General features: G+C 41.6%; 1 protein-coding gene across 1 annotated transcript in view; it reads left to right on the top strand.

Annotated features, from left to right (window-relative positions):
• The window catches only part of PATL2 (PAT1 homolog 2), a 73,166-nt gene extending 57,072 nt beyond the window's left edge, over positions 1 to 16,094 (top strand). Inside the window, exons 14-19 of the mRNA XM_073617169.1 lie at positions 190 to 338; positions 2,586 to 2,745; positions 4,288 to 4,428; positions 5,942 to 6,039; positions 13,214 to 13,363; positions 16,055 to 16,094. Coding sequence (XP_073473270.1) covers positions 190 to 338; positions 2,586 to 2,745; positions 4,288 to 4,428; positions 5,942 to 6,039; positions 13,214 to 13,363; positions 16,055 to 16,094 — 738 coding nt within the window. The remainder of the gene's footprint in view (positions 1 to 189; positions 339 to 2,585; positions 2,746 to 4,287; positions 4,429 to 5,941; positions 6,040 to 13,213; positions 13,364 to 16,054) is intronic.
• Positions 16,095 to 16,570: the final 476 nt, after the last annotated feature.

Genomic DNA, 16,570 nt, shown 5'->3' with positions numbered 1-16,570 from the left:
TAGTCTACGCTATTTAAGCTGCTTTGTGTCGCTTATTTGTTAGCCATGATTAAGGCCTGATGGCCAAAATGCATTTTCTTTTTTGACTGTTCACCTGCAATCATAAAATGATGTTTTAGCTGACTTTCATGGCACCAGTCTCTCCCTTGCATATGTCTGATAGAAAGGTTCTTTTTGTCTGGGTTTTAGCTCTTCGTTAAATTGCTGGAGGTTGAAGAGACTGAGAGAAAAATGCATCATATGCCTGAAGACCAACACATCCGCTACCAACAAAAACAGAGCTACAAAGTTCAAAGCATCTATGAAGCGCTGAAGATTGGAGTGTGCAGCTGTGAAGAGTGAGTGGGATTTCCAAACTTTCTTTTTCAAAGTGCAATATTACTGCATTTTTGCACAGTTATTATTTTTATACAGTGTTTTATGGGAGTATAAATTTGCTTTGGACAATTTGTCTCATGAACCCACTTTTTAAGTTTTTATGTAGGCTGAGTGGACTTTTTTGCTCCTAGTCAGGCGGATGATCCAGTCTTGGAGTCTTGGTATTCCAAGGCATTGTTTTGACAAATAGATTATCTTGTGTGTAAAAGCATAACTTTTTGGAACATTTGCTTTTTTAGCAAAGCTGTACATTTCTTTTTGGTGATTTGCTTGCTTAGGTGTCTTCATGACAGCATACATGTAGTAGCTTCAGTATGCTGCCATGGATAGGCATCAGGAAAAGAAAATTGAGGTAAGTATAATATAATTTTCTGTGTGGGGTGTGTGTGTTTGATAGCATAAGGGAGGGTTGTAAGGTTTCTTTTCCTCCTTTCCCCATTGGAGAATTTTACTTTCACTTCCTGTCCCATAACTAAAACCAGAAGTGAGAGGAAATCCCTGCAAATAAAAGGAATTTCTTGGGGACCCCTGGGTCACCAAATTTAGTGTTCCTATTTGAAAATGTCTCTTCTGTTGCCTTTCTTGGTACAGCCCAAAATATAGGATTTACTTTCACTTTTAATGGTAAACAGGACAAATGGAGAGGATGAATCTCCATAACCGGGGCTCAGACAGAAATAAAAATCTGACAGGTATTCTTATTACTCTCCCCTCTCTCCAGAACTGAAAAAGTTTTGCCTTTTTAGTTATACTTAACTTTTTATTACTTTTTTTTTTTTTTTTTTTTCTTTTCATTTCATATTCATTAAAAATAAAAGTTTTGATATAAAGTCCTTTTTTTATGGTAAGTTTGGGCTTGACAGTTGGACATATTTTCAAATCGTCTGGTTTTCTAGTTTGACAATTACAGGGGATTCTAAGAATGCCTTAAAAGTGATACCAAGCTCTTGTTTAAAACTCAGTTGTTGGTCTCGGCCTCCTTCAAATCTCCACGTAAATTTTTTTTTTCTTCTGGGATCGAGCTTTCTGTTAGAGGGTGGCTACCTTTGTTCTCCATGGTCTCACTATGTATGAACATAGCCACCCTCCCTTGCTCCTGAAATGGACTGTGCTTAATGTATGCTTCAAATCCCAGAGTACATGACCATAACTAATGTGTGCTGCTCTTTCCAAACATGTGGAAGAGGGGGGAAAACACTACTTAATTTGCATGTTTTGTTAAATACATGTGGTGTTTATGTCCTGTTGTCTTAACTTGGTAAGTTTCATAAGCCAAAATGAATGAGCGCTAGATGTTCACTTTGTCCGAAAACATCATACAAACCTCAAAATTTGTGAAACCATTGACAATCTGATATCACCACTTTTATAGGTTTTTAAAGGTCCATCAGTGTCCAAAATTTGTGTACTCAAATGTCCTATGCGATCTGGTGATTGCCCACGTTCATACTCTTTGGTGCGCTGTCCCCATATCGTGTACTTTGATGGTTTATGAGAAATTGAGATTTCTGTCTTGACGCTTTGATGTCTTCCTTGGTCTACCAGTATGCCTTTAACCACCTTCCCATGTTGTTTGTATTTGGTCCATGTTTTAGACACAGCCGACTAAACAACCAACATTTTGTGCAACACTGCGTGATGATTTACCCTCTTTAAGGAGTTTGATAATCCTCTCCTTTTTTTTCAATTGACATCTCTGGTGTTGGAGCCATGCTTCATGTCAGTCCACTTGTTGCAACAGCTCTCCAAGGTGTGATCACTCCTTTTTACCTACATACTAACAAGCAGATTTAATCTGATGCAGGTGTTAGTGTTTGTAATGAAAATTTACAGGGTGATTCCATAATTTTTTACTCAGAATTGAGTGATTCCATCATTTATTCCCTGTGCTTGTTCTATAAATCTAACTGTTACTGGCCACCACAATTATTTTTCTTGATTTCTTTTAGTGTTTCTTAAAGCCAGAAAGTTGACATTTGAAATGCCTTTAGCTTTTGGCCATGTCTGTGATCTGCTTTTTTTCTACAACAATAAACAACTGAAGGAACATCCTCAGGGACTGGTGATTCCATGATTTTTGCCAGGGGTTGTAATTTTTCGTTTAGGGGGTCCTAAAAATGTATTTCAGTAATTACTGAGTGTAGTATAGGTAAGCCTCTGTTCAGCGCTCACATATCACACAATTTAATCAACTTAATTTTCTTTAGTGAGTCAGAGGATGAGTTTCTGCAAATTCTGCAAGTTGGGAAGGGCAAGAAGTTGGTCGCTCGGCTCCTCCAGTTCCTCCACAGCGAACAGACAGTGGAAATCCTTTTGACTGTTGTACAGCATTTGTCCTACCTCATAAAGAATGACACCACTGAAAAGGTAAAAATGGTGGTCTTAAGGGGTGTTATAGCATTACTATGATGCTGTCTGCACAAGTACTAAAAATGGGGATTATCGGAAAAAGGTACGAGTTTTCTTTTCCAATAGAAGTCATGCAATGGCTCCCCATTATCCACTTTTGTGTACAGATAAGAGGAACGCTATCCCAAACAGGGACTTGAATGGCTCTGCTGGGAACTTACCCTAGTTACAAGGTGCCATGTAGGCCAAGGATATTAATTCAAGCAAAATGTCCATAGATATGCTGATCAAACTTAAATTTTGTGCAGTTTTCTTTGGGTACCTTTTTTATGAGGTAGTTGCATAAAGTAAATACAACTAGATGCTAAAAAAGACTTGTATAAAGATTTAATTAGTAGGTGGCACCTAGTTTGTGGCCGTTACTGGCGGTCATCTACTGAAAAAGGACAAGTTGCCCAGGGAAAGGGTTTCAGTCCTGTCCCCCCCCCCCCCCCCTCCATGTAAGGCAGGTCCCAAACTTTGTTCCACATGACTGACATGCAGCTGAGTACCACCTTGATATACAGGGTCTGGCTCTCATATCCTATTGCACATATTCAGTCCAAACCATAAACTGTCTCGTGCATCAATATCAGTCTTAGACCTCTCATCTGCTGCATCCTGGTCATTGCAGACATTAACTCCTTCATGCCTGGACTACTCACACATAGGCCTATAGTTGACACCTGGTTCGAATAGAAGCTCCAGAAGCCTAACTGACCACTTAGGGTTGCCATTCATACACCCTGTATAGGGACTACAGGGATGTGTGGCTTCAGGGAGTCCTTAACTGGCATTGATTTGTAGGAGCTGGGACGAGCTCCTGCCTATGCCGGCACTCCCAGCGGTGGATGCTTGGGATCCATACCCCGTTTCAGTGAGCTTGAGTGGCACACAAAGCCAGGGTCGCAGGGCCTATGGGACGGGGGGAGGGGGTCAGGCCATATGATGCACAAGATTTCTCTCAGCATCAGGGAGGGAGACTCCTTTCCCTCCACCACCCAATAAGAGCTGACCAGGCTTGAAGTAAGCACACAACTCTTTACCCGGGCAATGGCTGAACTTAACATTTCACCCTCAGTAGGACATTTTTACAGAAGAATCGTTCCACAAGTAGTTTCTTTTATTTGTCAGTATAGGCATATAGGCCTTAAGATGTAGTAACCGTTCCAAATTATGGTTTAATTGAACACCTCATTCTCATGGACCAATACATCTTTCAAAACAGTGGGTGAGCAAGTTGGTACTCCCACCCAATTACAATCCAAAACTTGGTTACCAAAAACTACTGGCTAAGTTTCCCAAAGGGGAGAGTACACTAGAGCCCCTCAGCTCTTCTCCTTTCTGTCACCCTTCCCTGACACAAACCCCTGCCACTATATAAAGGGAAAATCACATGATCACTCCACTTCTAAGGTGTTGCCCCTCTTAAAGGGAAACTCTACCTCCCTAAACGCTTTACAAGTGTTTATTGCTGGAATGGTTATTGTGATTTTGAGTTAATTCTTTCTGTTTTTGTAGTCCCTTCCAGTTCTCTACGGACCTCTAACATCTATAGTTAATGAACTACCATTTACTGAGTTGATCCGAGTAATCCAAGAACTTACTACACCTTTGCCAGAGAGCCCAGATTTGCCGCTTAGATTGGCATTCCAGAACCAGGTACTTGAGTATTTCTCTGGCAATCAACTTTTGCACATGCTTCAATTACTGTAACACCTCATATGTTGTATAGTTACAAGGAGAGGGGAAATATATATATTTCCCCTCTCCTTGTAACTATACAACATATGAGGTATTATATATATAAATATAATATATTACTGGGACTTTAAATGAGGTGCAAAAGGGGGGATTGCCTCCATCCCTAATCTGGATACATAAAATAAAAGTATGGGACTTTAAGTGAGGCAGGCTTTAACAAAATGTAGAAGTATATCCATTTATTAACAAGGGTAAAAAAGATGCATAGCAATGTGCATGAAGGGTAAATGCTCAAAGCATGCAAAACATAAGTGTCAAGGAAACTAAACTTGAAAAATAGTACATAAATAAGACAATAGTATAAAACATTTGGAGCAAATGTACAAATACATGAATATGATAAAATAATATGTTGTACAGAAATAAGGTGTCAGTATGACCAATTGTTAAAAAATGAGGACTGCATCCTTTGAAGCTTGATGCGTTTCATCGATAATCCGACTCATCAGGAGCGGATGCTAGAGTGTTTGTAAAAATTATAAAATGGTCTAAATAAGAACCTATGTTATGAGAACGTTGTGTACAAAAAATATTTAGATGGTCTGATCCACAAACTTACATCCCATTAAAAATTCAACCTGAGCGATACTGGTGCATCTTTGTTAATGGATGTACTTCTACATTGTGTTACAGCCTGCCTCACTCAAAGTCCCATACTTGTGTTTTATGTATTGTATAGCTCAAACCGTAAAGGCTTAATGTGAAAGTGTGACGCCATCTTCTCTCGGCTAGCCATTTGGACTGTGTAGTCAGGCATCACAAATGATTCATGTTGTTCACTTTTTAATCCAAATCTCCCTCTGACCTGTAGAGCATATCCCAGCATTCTTTTTTTCATTGCTGTAGCAAGTAACTGCTTATTATTACACCCCTTATTATTATAAAGGGTGTATTTTTTTTCTGTTTTTTGAGGGAGGGGATATAAAGTTAAAACCCTTGTATGTTTTCTGTGTCCCTGCTGGAGAAATTGACTGTCTGTTGCTTCTGATACAAAAAGTGAGGGGGAAAGAGTGGGTGGGATGGAGCGGCAGGGAAGAAATTTTACTCTAGTGACAAATGTCTAAGATGTCACCATTGCAAGATTTTCCCCTACCTGTTGCTTATTTGTCAACTGTATAAAATTTAGAACTTTCTCATTTTTTGTTTTGTTGAGAATGGTCCCTGGGACAAATAGTGGTCCATCTCTACTGTAGGGATATGGATGGCAATACAAAAAGTTTCCAAGCCTTTCTCACTTTTTCTAAAACAAAAAAGTTTGCCTTTTACATTAATTTTAAATGATTGTCGTTTTTCTGTATTGATTTTTTTTTTTTTTTAGTTCACTTACACTGAATCAGCCTTGATTTTATAGATTATCGATGTGAAATTCCCTCGCAGCTATGGAAATGTTTGTTTTTGCTTGTCTCTCTAGTTTGGAATCTCCCTGTTGTATGCGTTACTGAGCCATGGAGAGAGCCTATTGTCTTCTGATACACCAATGGAGCCATGCATTGGGGACTTTGAAAAATGGTAATGATTATCTATGGAGTCTGTGTCTCTGTGTAAGCTTGTCAGGCAGTTCTTGTGCTGTGGCATGCCTTTGGTGCTTTTTTTGTATCCCCTGGTAACTGCAATGCTGAGAGCTGCACCTTTTTTATAATTCGTGACCACCCTATAGCAGGTGTATTAGAGCTCTCGCTGCTTAGATAGCTGAAAAATATATGGATTAGGTTGGTTGAAGTTTCAAACCTCCAGCATCTATCCAAGAAAATCATACATTTTATGCTGAATGATGTTTTCCCTAAATGTCTTTCAGGACAGCACTTGAGAGAGTGACTCCTCCTCTTGCAAACAGGAAACGCCTCTTCCACCAAAGTTTAAAAGGAGGCTCCTTTCCACACATTGTCAGTTTTTGTGTTTCCTCCAGAGGGAACACTTCGTGGGGAAGTCAGGGCTCTCAGGTGCTGTCCTGGGAGCTCAGGTTTCCTGTGTTTTCACCAAATGCTTTTTTTACCTCATGAGAGCTGTTCCTCCCATTCCACAGCTGAGGTTAGGTGCTGCTGGCTGGGCTCCCTCTCCCTCTTCATCTGGGCTCAGGGTGAGTCTGACTGTCGTGGGCACCGCTCCTAGGTGGCGGTAAGGCAGGCGGTGGCCGTTTATTATGTTTTTTACTCCGGTCCACCGCCTGTTGCTTATTTCACCGCCGCCATCTTGGGGATGGCAGCGGGGCTCCATCCGCCGGAAGTGAGGCATCCGGGAAGGGGGCGGCGTCCATGGAACAGGCGTACGGCGTAATTTCCGCCGGAATTCGCAGAGGGAAAGGGAAGGAACGGGGCTGGTGCTTATTTAGCGGTTCCGGTCTGGTGCATTGGCGCTATTGAAGTCTGGAACCGGCGTTATAGCCACACAACACAGCAAGCGCTCCTCGATGGAATCGATAGCGGCAGCGAGTGGGACAGGCACCAGCAAGGCCCAGGTTGTATACTGTCCTCCTTGTACTGTGGGGCTCTCTCTCTATATCTCCCCCCCCCCCCCCCCCCCCCGGTGGCAGGGGCCTGTCTGGGCACATGAGGCAGTTTAGTTCTTACTGTGCACCTGTGGTGAGCATCCTTGGAAAAAGAACATGTCTCACTGGGATGGTTTCTTCTTTTTGTCTTATGGCAGGCCAAGAGCTCTGATCCAGTGGCAAAAAGGAAATGCCCTTCATGTAAATCCAAACTACCTGAAGAATGGAAGAAGACGTTATGTCAAGCCTGTATTGATTTGCTAGTTAAAGAAGAAGCTTCTTCCGCTTGCAGTGACTTGATTGCATCTGCTAAAAAAGAACTTGATGCGACTATCCAATCATTTTGCTCTTCGCTAGCAAACCCATCCCTGAGTCAGCCTACTACCTCACAGTCCTCTCAAAGCTCACTTCTAGTCCCGACGGTGGAGACTGAGGCATCTCCTACCCCAGAGGGACATTCCCCCTCTCAATTGGAGGATTCTGATGAGGGGGAGGAAGAAGAAAATTTACCTTCAAAATTTAAATTGTCTTTAGAACAGGTAGATGGCCAGTTAAAAGCAATCTATACCACACTGGGTCTGGAAGAGGAAAGAAAGGAGTTATCTCTGCATGATAAAATGTATGCAGGGCTCAGCAAACACAAAAATCGCAATTTCCAAGTACACTCAGTTATTTCTGAGACTATTAAAAAAGAGTGGGCAGATCCAGAGAGAGAGCCTTTCTTTCCCAAAGCCTTGAAAAGGCATTTCCCTTTTGATGAAGATCCAACGGCGGTTTGGAACAAAAGCCCCAAACTAGATGCTGCATTCTCCCAGGTCTCGAGGTCAACAGATTGGGCATTCGAGGATATGGGGGTGTTAAGAGATCCCATGGATAAGAGGATGGACCAGCTACTAAAAAGAGCATGGCAATCCATCATGGGAAATCTTAAACCTGCGATGGCAACTACAGTGGTATCCAGGAATATGGAGTTCTGGTTAGATCAACTTAAGGCCCGTATCTCAGCAGACTCACCGAAACAAGAAATTTTGGATTCATTCTCGACTCTGTCTGCTGCTGTTGCACTTATATCTGATGCATCAGCGGAATCAATTAAAATGACAGCTAGATCTGCTGCCCTAGCTAACTCGGCCAGAAGGGCTCTGTGGTTTTAAACTTGGCTGGGGGACGCGGCATCCAAAAACAAGCTGTGTGGGATACCGTTCCTGGGGGACTTGCTTTTTGGTCCTAACTTAGATGCAGTTCTAGATAGAACAGCTGATAAAAGTCTTTCCCTATCAAAAAGAAAAAGCAGAAAGTTAAAAGTTTTTTTCGTTCCCAAAGGACTCAAGAACAAACCAAACCCCAGGAGAAAAAGAGAAATTGGGCGTCGCAGAAGGGAAAGGGAAAAGGAAATGTCCTTTTCCATCCTCCTGCAGCCTCCGGTAAAATGCAATGACTTGTGCTTACCAGTGGGGGGAAGGCTTCAAAGTTTCCTCCCCCTTTGGGCCAGCATGACAGAAAGTCAATATATTTTAGACATGCTGTCCCAAGGTTACAGGATAGAGTTTTCGGATCGCCCGCCAGAAAGATTCTTTGTAACAAACTTACCAAGGGATCTAACAAAGGCTCTGGCCATGAAGAACCTTTTAAAGTATCTGAGGCACCAGAGGGTAGTGATACCAGTATCCCCAGAGGAACAGGGTCAGGGCTTCTATTCACACATATTTCTGAGAAGAAAACCATCCGAAAGCTTCCGTCTTATCCTCAACCTAAAACCCCTGAACAAGTCAGTCCTATACAAAAAGTTTTGTATGGACTCAATTTTCACAGTCAGGAACATTCTGACAAAAGATTGTTTTATGGCATCAATCGATCTGAGGGATGCTTATCTTCATGTTCCTGTAGCACCTCAGTCACAGAGATTCCTGAGGTTTGCCGTGAATATGGGCAAAGAGATTATACATCTTCAGTTCAGGGCCCTTCCCTTCGGCCTGTCGTAAGCTCCTCGTATTTTTACGAAAGTAACGGCGGAAGCTCTCGCCCCTCTTCGACTCCGAGGGATTGCGGTAATTCCATATCTGGACGACCTCCTCTTTTTTGCCCCATCCAGGGAAAAGTTGCAGGAGGATCTGAACAGAGCCCGCAGTCATTTGGAGTCACTAGGGTGGATAGTGAATGTTCAAATCGAATTTCATTCCAGCTCAGCAAGTACTGTCTCTGGGTTACTTGATAAATTCGGTGGAGCAAAAGATTTTTCTCCCAGAGGAGAAAAAGATCAAGGTTCGAAGGGTAATAACGACACTACAAACAAATCAACTTTCTGCGGACATTAACCTCTTCTATGCCAGCCATCCAATGGGCAAGGCTGCATTTTAGGGCTCTCCAGAGGTTCCTTCTAAGAACATGGAACCACAGGACAGAGAGTTTGGATATGAAAATAAAAATAGGGCGGCACAGTGGTCTAGTGGGTAGCACTCTCACCTAGCAGTAAGAAGGGTCGCTGGTTCGAATCCCAACCACGACACTACCTGCCTGGAGTTTGCATGTTCTCCCTGTGTCTGCGTGGGTTTCCTCCGGGTACTCCGGTTTCCTCCCACACTCCAAAGACATGCTGGTAGGTTAATTGGATCCTGTCTAAATTGTCCCTAGTATGTATGAATGTGAGTTAGGGATCTTAGATTGTAAGCTCCTTGAGGGTAGGGACTGATGTGAATGTACAATGAATATGTAAAGCGCTGCGTAAATTGACGGCGCTATATAAGTACCTGAAATAAATAAAATAAAATAAATAAAATAAAAAATCCCCACCAGAGTCAAACGTTCGCTTTGGTGGTGGAAGAGTCAGGTGGTACTGCAGAGGTCTTCTTTGGTCTTTTCCAAACGGAAAAGTGGTCACAACAGACACCAGTCTGAAGGGATGGGGGGGCCCACATGGGTCAGGCCTTAGCACAGGGAACATGGTCCCAAGTCGGGGCCCAAAAATCCTCTAATTGGACAGGGATAAAAGCGGTTGCCCGAGCATTAGCTTTCTTCTCTCAAAACCTCATAGGTTTCCATGTCCAGATTTTGTCGGACAATGCCGCTACCATAGCCTACCTGAACAAACAGGGAGGCACAAGAAGCAGGGCTCTTCATTTACTGTCAGTAGAGATTCTGGAGTGGGCAGAGAACCACTTACTATCTCTATCCGCAGTCCATCTGAAAGGCACATTAAACGAAGTAGCGGATTATCTGAGCCGACAAAGTTCAGTAATCAGAGTGGAGTCTGAACAGGGAGGTGTTTGCATTAATCACCAGTACTTGGGGCCTTCCGCAGGCAGACATGTTTGCTCCAAAACAAAACACGCAGCTCCCAAAGTTTTCCTCCCTTCAGAGAGACAATTGTTCTCAGGGGATAGATGCTCTGGCACATCCGTGGGATTTTCACCTAGGGTATGCTTTTCCTCCATTCCGGTTAATCCCACTAGTGTTGAGAAAAATACTAAAAGAGAGTATCAATCATTTTGATTACTCCATATTGGCCAAAGAGAGCTTGGTTTTCCACGATTCTTCAGTTGGCAATCAAACCGTGTTGGCATCTTCCGCTCAGTCAGGATCTGTTGATTCAGGGGCCAGTGCATCATCCAGAAGTAGGCAGGTTAAAGCTCACTGCCTGGTATCTGAGGAGCAATTAATGACAAGCAAAGGTTTTTCAGAACATTTAACAACTGTTACTTTCCAGTAGGAAAAAGGTAACCAGGTATATTTACGCCAAAGTATGGAAAGTCTATTTCATTCTGTCTTTCAGAACATAGGGAGATTAAAGACCTAGTTTCAGTGCTGGAATTTTTGCAATAAGGTGCAGACAAGAATCTTGCAGTCAGCACTCTTAAAGCGCTGGTGGCCGCTTTAGGAGTTTATCTGGAGAGATCCTTATCTTCAGAAACTCTGATCATGAGATTTTTCAAAGCACTTTCCAGGTCTAGACCAGTCCTGGTGAGACATTTTCCAAATTGTGATCTCTCGGTGGTTCTGCAAGCCCTGGCAAAAGAACCATTTGAATATATACAAAACAATTCTGCACTGCTCTAAACAAAAAAGAAAACAGCAGCTAACACAACCAATAGGGTATTACAAGAGGAAAAAAAAACACAATAAGTGTAGCGCTAGTGAAATGTCCAATATGAAAAAGACGTATTAAATGAATACTTCCAAAGGTAAACCAAAAAAAGGCATCCGTATGTATTAAGTAAGGAGTCTTTCAAGAAACTGAACACTTCAAGAAGACTTCTGAGATGAAAATAAACACACCACCACCTGAAGATGAAGAGGCTTACCAGATGGGATGGACCCAAAGGGCATACGCCGAGTTGGGTCAGATAAGGCTTAGGTGGTGAGTGACTCTGGACGACCTGGAGAGATGATACTTGTGGCTAGACCAGTTGATGCTGTATCCCTCTGAAAGGTGTATGCCGATGACCAATCATCACTTCAGACAGACTAGAAAAGAGGAGGGGCCGGTGGGGAGGAGCATGCTACAAGAGGGATACGATACCGCCTGGCTTGTTCCATCTACATCGTCCCCCCTGGTTTCGGCATCCACCTTTCAGAGGGATACAGCATCAACCGGTCTAGCCACAAGTATCATCTCTCCAGGTCGTCCAGAGTCACTCACCACCTAAGCCTTATCTGACCCAACTCGGCGTATGCCCTTTGGGTCCATCCCATCTGGTAAGCCTCTTCATCTTCAGGTGGTGGTGTGTTTATTTTCATCTCAGATGTCTTCTTGAAGTGTTCAGTTTCTTGAAAGACTCCTTACTTAATACATACGGATGCCTTTTTTTGGTTTACCTTTGGAAGTATTCATTTAATACGTCTTTTTCATATTGGACATTTATTTCACTAGCGCTACACCTATTGTGTGTTTTGTTTTTGTTTGTTTTTTTCCAAAAGAACCATTTGAGCCTTTACAGGCCATATCCCTAAAAAATTTAACTTTGAAAACTATTTTTCTGGTCGCAATTTCTTCAGCAAGAAGGATTAGCGAACTGCACGCCCTATCAGTAAAAGAGCCTTTTTTGTCAGTTATTCCTGATAGTTGTCCTTAAAGTAGATACAGGGTTTTTGCCAAAAGTGGCAAGCTTTAGTAACAGGTCTCAGGAGATTACTCTGACAACCTTTTGTGCTAACCCTTCGGGTGAAAAGGAAGAGCAGTTTCACAATTTGGACCTAAGATGTATCCTATTACATTATTTGGAAGTAACAGGAGGGTTTAGAGCTTCAGATTCATTATTTGTTCTTTTTTCTGGAAACAAAAAAGGCCAACAAGCATCGAAAGGATCATTGGCTAGATGGCTTAAGACAGCTATTTCTGTAGCCTATTCTCAAATGGGTTTATCTTTCCCGCTGGGAATTAGGGCTCATTCAACGAGAGCCCAGGCCACTACATAGGCAGAAAGAGCTGGTGCCACCCCAGATCAGATTTGTAAGGCGGCTATGTGGTCAAGCTACCTAACGTTTGTCCGTCATTACAGACTGGATCTCCTGTCAGCAGGGGATCAGGCTTTTGGCAGAAAGGTTCTGCAGGCTGTGGTCCCTCCCTAGGGGGGTAAGTCTCTATTATCCTCTCAAGTGCTGTCCTGAAAGACGTTTAGGGAAAATTCAAGTTAGACTTACCGGTAACTTGTTTTCCAAGAGTCTTTCAGGACAGCACTTGAGAGAGTGACTCCTCCCCTTGCAAACATATATACATACACACACATATATATATATATATATATATATATATATATATATGTGTGTGTATGTATATATGTTTGCAAGGGGAGGAGTCACTCTCTCAAGTGCTGTCCTGAAAGACTCTTGGAAAACAAGTTACCGGTAAGTCTAACTTGAATTTTCAGGTTATTTAAAAAAACAAAGGGTTTTTAGTACATTTTAAAAATCAACTCTACAGCATTAGTATTACTGTAGTAATGATGGAAGTCCTTGGGAGTTTCACCTATAGTATATGAATCGCTATGGCACACTAAACTATTCAGGGCCACTGAACAAATTTGAGTCTGGTACTTGCTGATACTTGTTTTTTTTTTTTTTCAAGACTTTTTTGAATTTGGGAACTGATACATTTCTGTATATGTTGTCTTTCCTCTTGCTGTCTTTACATGATGCAATGGGTTTGTAATTTAGTTTTTTTGGCATGTAAGAGCTTCCATTTGTCTCTTAATTCCTCCCCAGGACTGATACAGTGTTCCTTGTAGCAAAGGAGCTTTCTCACGTTTCCAAATCCTGCATGGTGGAGCCACTCTTTCTGCCAAGCAATTTGCTTTCCTTATTTTGCCGTTACCTGGACAAGCAGACTATTCATAAACTAGAGGACAAAATGGAGTAAGTTGCCTTATATTTCTAACCTATGGGGAGCGATCATGTGTGGTTAGGTTAGAAAAATTATGTGGTTGAGTTTTTGTTTGCCTAAGGCTTTGTAGACAGACGTGAGGTGCACGTTTGTATTTGTTTAAAAAAGCAGATACCCTTTCATGTAGACTTCACTTTTTTTTGTAACAACCTTCTGCTACATGATCGTATATCAAGATAAAAAATAGTTTAAAGCATATATTATGTCAAAGCAAATAATACATCAATTCTTAAATGCATTTTTAATATGCAAGCAGTACCTAAATTTGGCTTGGTATCAGACTCTCTTGCAATCTCTCTCAGGTTGGGAGATTAAGAAGCAGCACAAGGAGCCAATCAGTTTTTTATTCTTATCCATAGTACAGCTGTTGCATGACCCAGCTCTTTTCCAGCCTATCTGCAGGGAAACAGTGGCAGGAGTAGCTTCTAGTCCTCTGCTGCTGGTCACATGTTCAAAATTGGAAACAAAAGCCTTTGGGAGTAATTATGATTAATATCAATAAACTATTTTAAATCGCCGTAAGAATATATAGTAACAACACAGAGGGTGCTTCCTTGAATGTTCTTAAATATATAAAATGCAGGCGTTGATGAAACCAGCTGCCCCCTAAAATGTACAAACTAATTTTCCAGAACAGGAAAAATATATGTGTATGTATGTGTGTATATATGTGTATATATATGTGTATATATATATATATATATATATATATATATATATATATATATATATATATATATATATATATATATATATATATATATATATATATATTGTGTGTATATTACTCTCTCTCTATATCTATATACACACTCTCTATCTATATGGATACAGTATATTTCCATCCATCATTTGTGGCAATAACATGGTGCTAGCAGATTTCTGACAATCTCAGGCGGTCACATCCCTCCAGCCTGCGTCTAAGAATAACAGGGAGGTGAAGCCTCCATCAATCTAGATGTAATATCCCGCCCCCATTTTGTTGGCTGGTTAGTGGGCATGGAGGAAGGAGGGAATGGGCTGATTAATTATATATATATATATTTATTTATTTTACCACTGTATATATGCCCACATATGTGACTCTCTATAGTCACATGGGTTGGTCAGATGTGATGGGGAAGAAATGCTCAGGGTAGGTAATACACTGAAAACTGAGCATGTGCACTAGCTGCCAACACTGCTCCCGATGTCCACCGGGCACCTGCGATCGCTCCTGACAGAGGGAGAACGAGGATTTGTAAACGCACAAATCCACATTCTGTCAGGGGTGAGGAGACTGATCTGTGGTTCCTAGTATATAGGTATAACGATTGCTCTCCTCCCCAAGTTAGTCCCATCCCCCCCACAGTTAGAACACATTTAACCCCTTGATCGCCCCTAGTGTTAACCCCTTCCCTGACAGTGACATTTATACAGTAATCAGTGCATTTTTATAGCACTGATCGGTGTATAAATGGACCCAAAAATGTGTCAAAAGCGTCAAATTGCAGATCGCTGCCATTACTAGTAAAGAAAAAAAAAAAAGAATTCAAATAAAAATGCCATAAATCTATCCCCTAGTTTGTAGACACTAACTTTTGCGCAAACCAATTATTATACACTTATTGCGATTTATTTATTTATATTTTTTTCTATTTTTATTTCCGAAAATATGCAGAAGAATAAATGTACATCTCTAAAGAGCCACGGCTCTTTAACCATGTGATCAGCTGTGTCATAGCTGGTCACATGTAAATATGGAAGTGCCATGAATCTGCTCCTCACAGAGGAGATCTGGGAAGGTTATCAGGGCACTGATCATCAGTGCCATGAATACAGGAAAGCCCCAGCCCAGCAGTTGCCTGCCCATCAGTGTCAGGCAGTGCCTGCCTATCCATGCCACCTATCAGTGCAGCATATTGGTGGCACCTAATTGGTGCCCATAAGTGCCGCCTCATCAGTGAAGGAGAAAAATTACTTATTTACAAAATTTACTGACAGAAAATAAACTTTTGGGTACAGTGTTGCATGGCCGCACAATTGTCATTCAAAGTGCGACAACGCTGAAAGCTAAAAAAAATGGCCTGGGCAGGAAGGGGGTGAATAAGTGCCCAGTACTGAAAGCGGAGGTCCACCCTAAAAGAAAAAAAAAAAAAAAAAATTACATAAAAATGCTCCTTATAATCGGAAGAAAAAAAAAAAAAAAAATTTTTACAGCCAGAAATGGCTGTTACTAGGCAGATCGTCCTAATCTGCCACTTCCTACTCCGCGGTGATCTTCATTCTTCTCCTCCTCGTGTTGTCTTCTGGGGAATGGGGCGCGCTGTGTTCTTGGAACTGTGTGTCCCAGAACACTGTCGGCCATTCACAAAGCGCCGCACGACTTGCGCATGTGCAGTAGGAAACTGGCAGTGAAGCCGCAAGGCTCCACTGCCTGTTTACCTTAGTTCGAATGGCGGTGCCGGGACCCGATCCGATGGATGGATCGGCCTCGAGCGGCTGACATCGCGGACACCCTGGACAGGTAAGTGTGCTTATTAAAAGTCAGCAGCTACAGTGTTTGTAGCTGCTGACTTTTAACATTTTTTTTTTTTTTTTTTTTTTCAGCTGGACCTCCTCTTGAAGTGGTTTAAACTTGAAAATGGTTTAAGCTCAAATTTCCTGTTTATTTTTCCTTCTAGATGTCCTACAGCACCCCCCTACGCTGCTGTGCCTTCATGAAAACTGAATAAAAAAAATGAAGAGATCAGCCTTTGCTTCGCTCACCACAAACTGGTGGATGGATCTTCCGTTTTTGGAAACTTAAATATTTAATCCTGTTTTAAAGGAATTTTTTGCTTTGTTTCGTCTAACTTTTTGATGTGAATTTCCAGCTTTAAGGAGCATGAGCAGGAGGGCCTGAGAGGCTGTGCTGTGTTCCCTTTTTGTTTGGAAGAATTGCGAGAAAACAAGTGATGTAAAAATATGGGGGGTGTGAATGATGAATGTAATTTATATTTTTGTTTGCCAATTTTGCACAGCATTCACTTTTGGCATGTACAGCACTTGCAAAATAAACGAAAAGGAAGTATCTCTTGTTTGTGTTAACATTTCCTTTTTAAATATTCAAAGTCTGTAGTGATTGGGCAAGTGACTTTTAGGATTAATGTGTAATGGATGACTTACTGTTTTATCCAATGCAGTGCACTGAACGCTAA

Source organism: Aquarana catesbeiana, linkage group LG02 (assembly GCF_042186555.1).
Source record: "Aquarana catesbeiana isolate 2022-GZ linkage group LG02, ASM4218655v1, whole genome shotgun sequence".
Lineage (NCBI taxonomy): Eukaryota > Metazoa > Chordata > Amphibia > Anura > Ranidae > Aquarana > Aquarana catesbeiana.
This window is presented reverse-complemented; position numbering and strand designations above follow the sequence as displayed.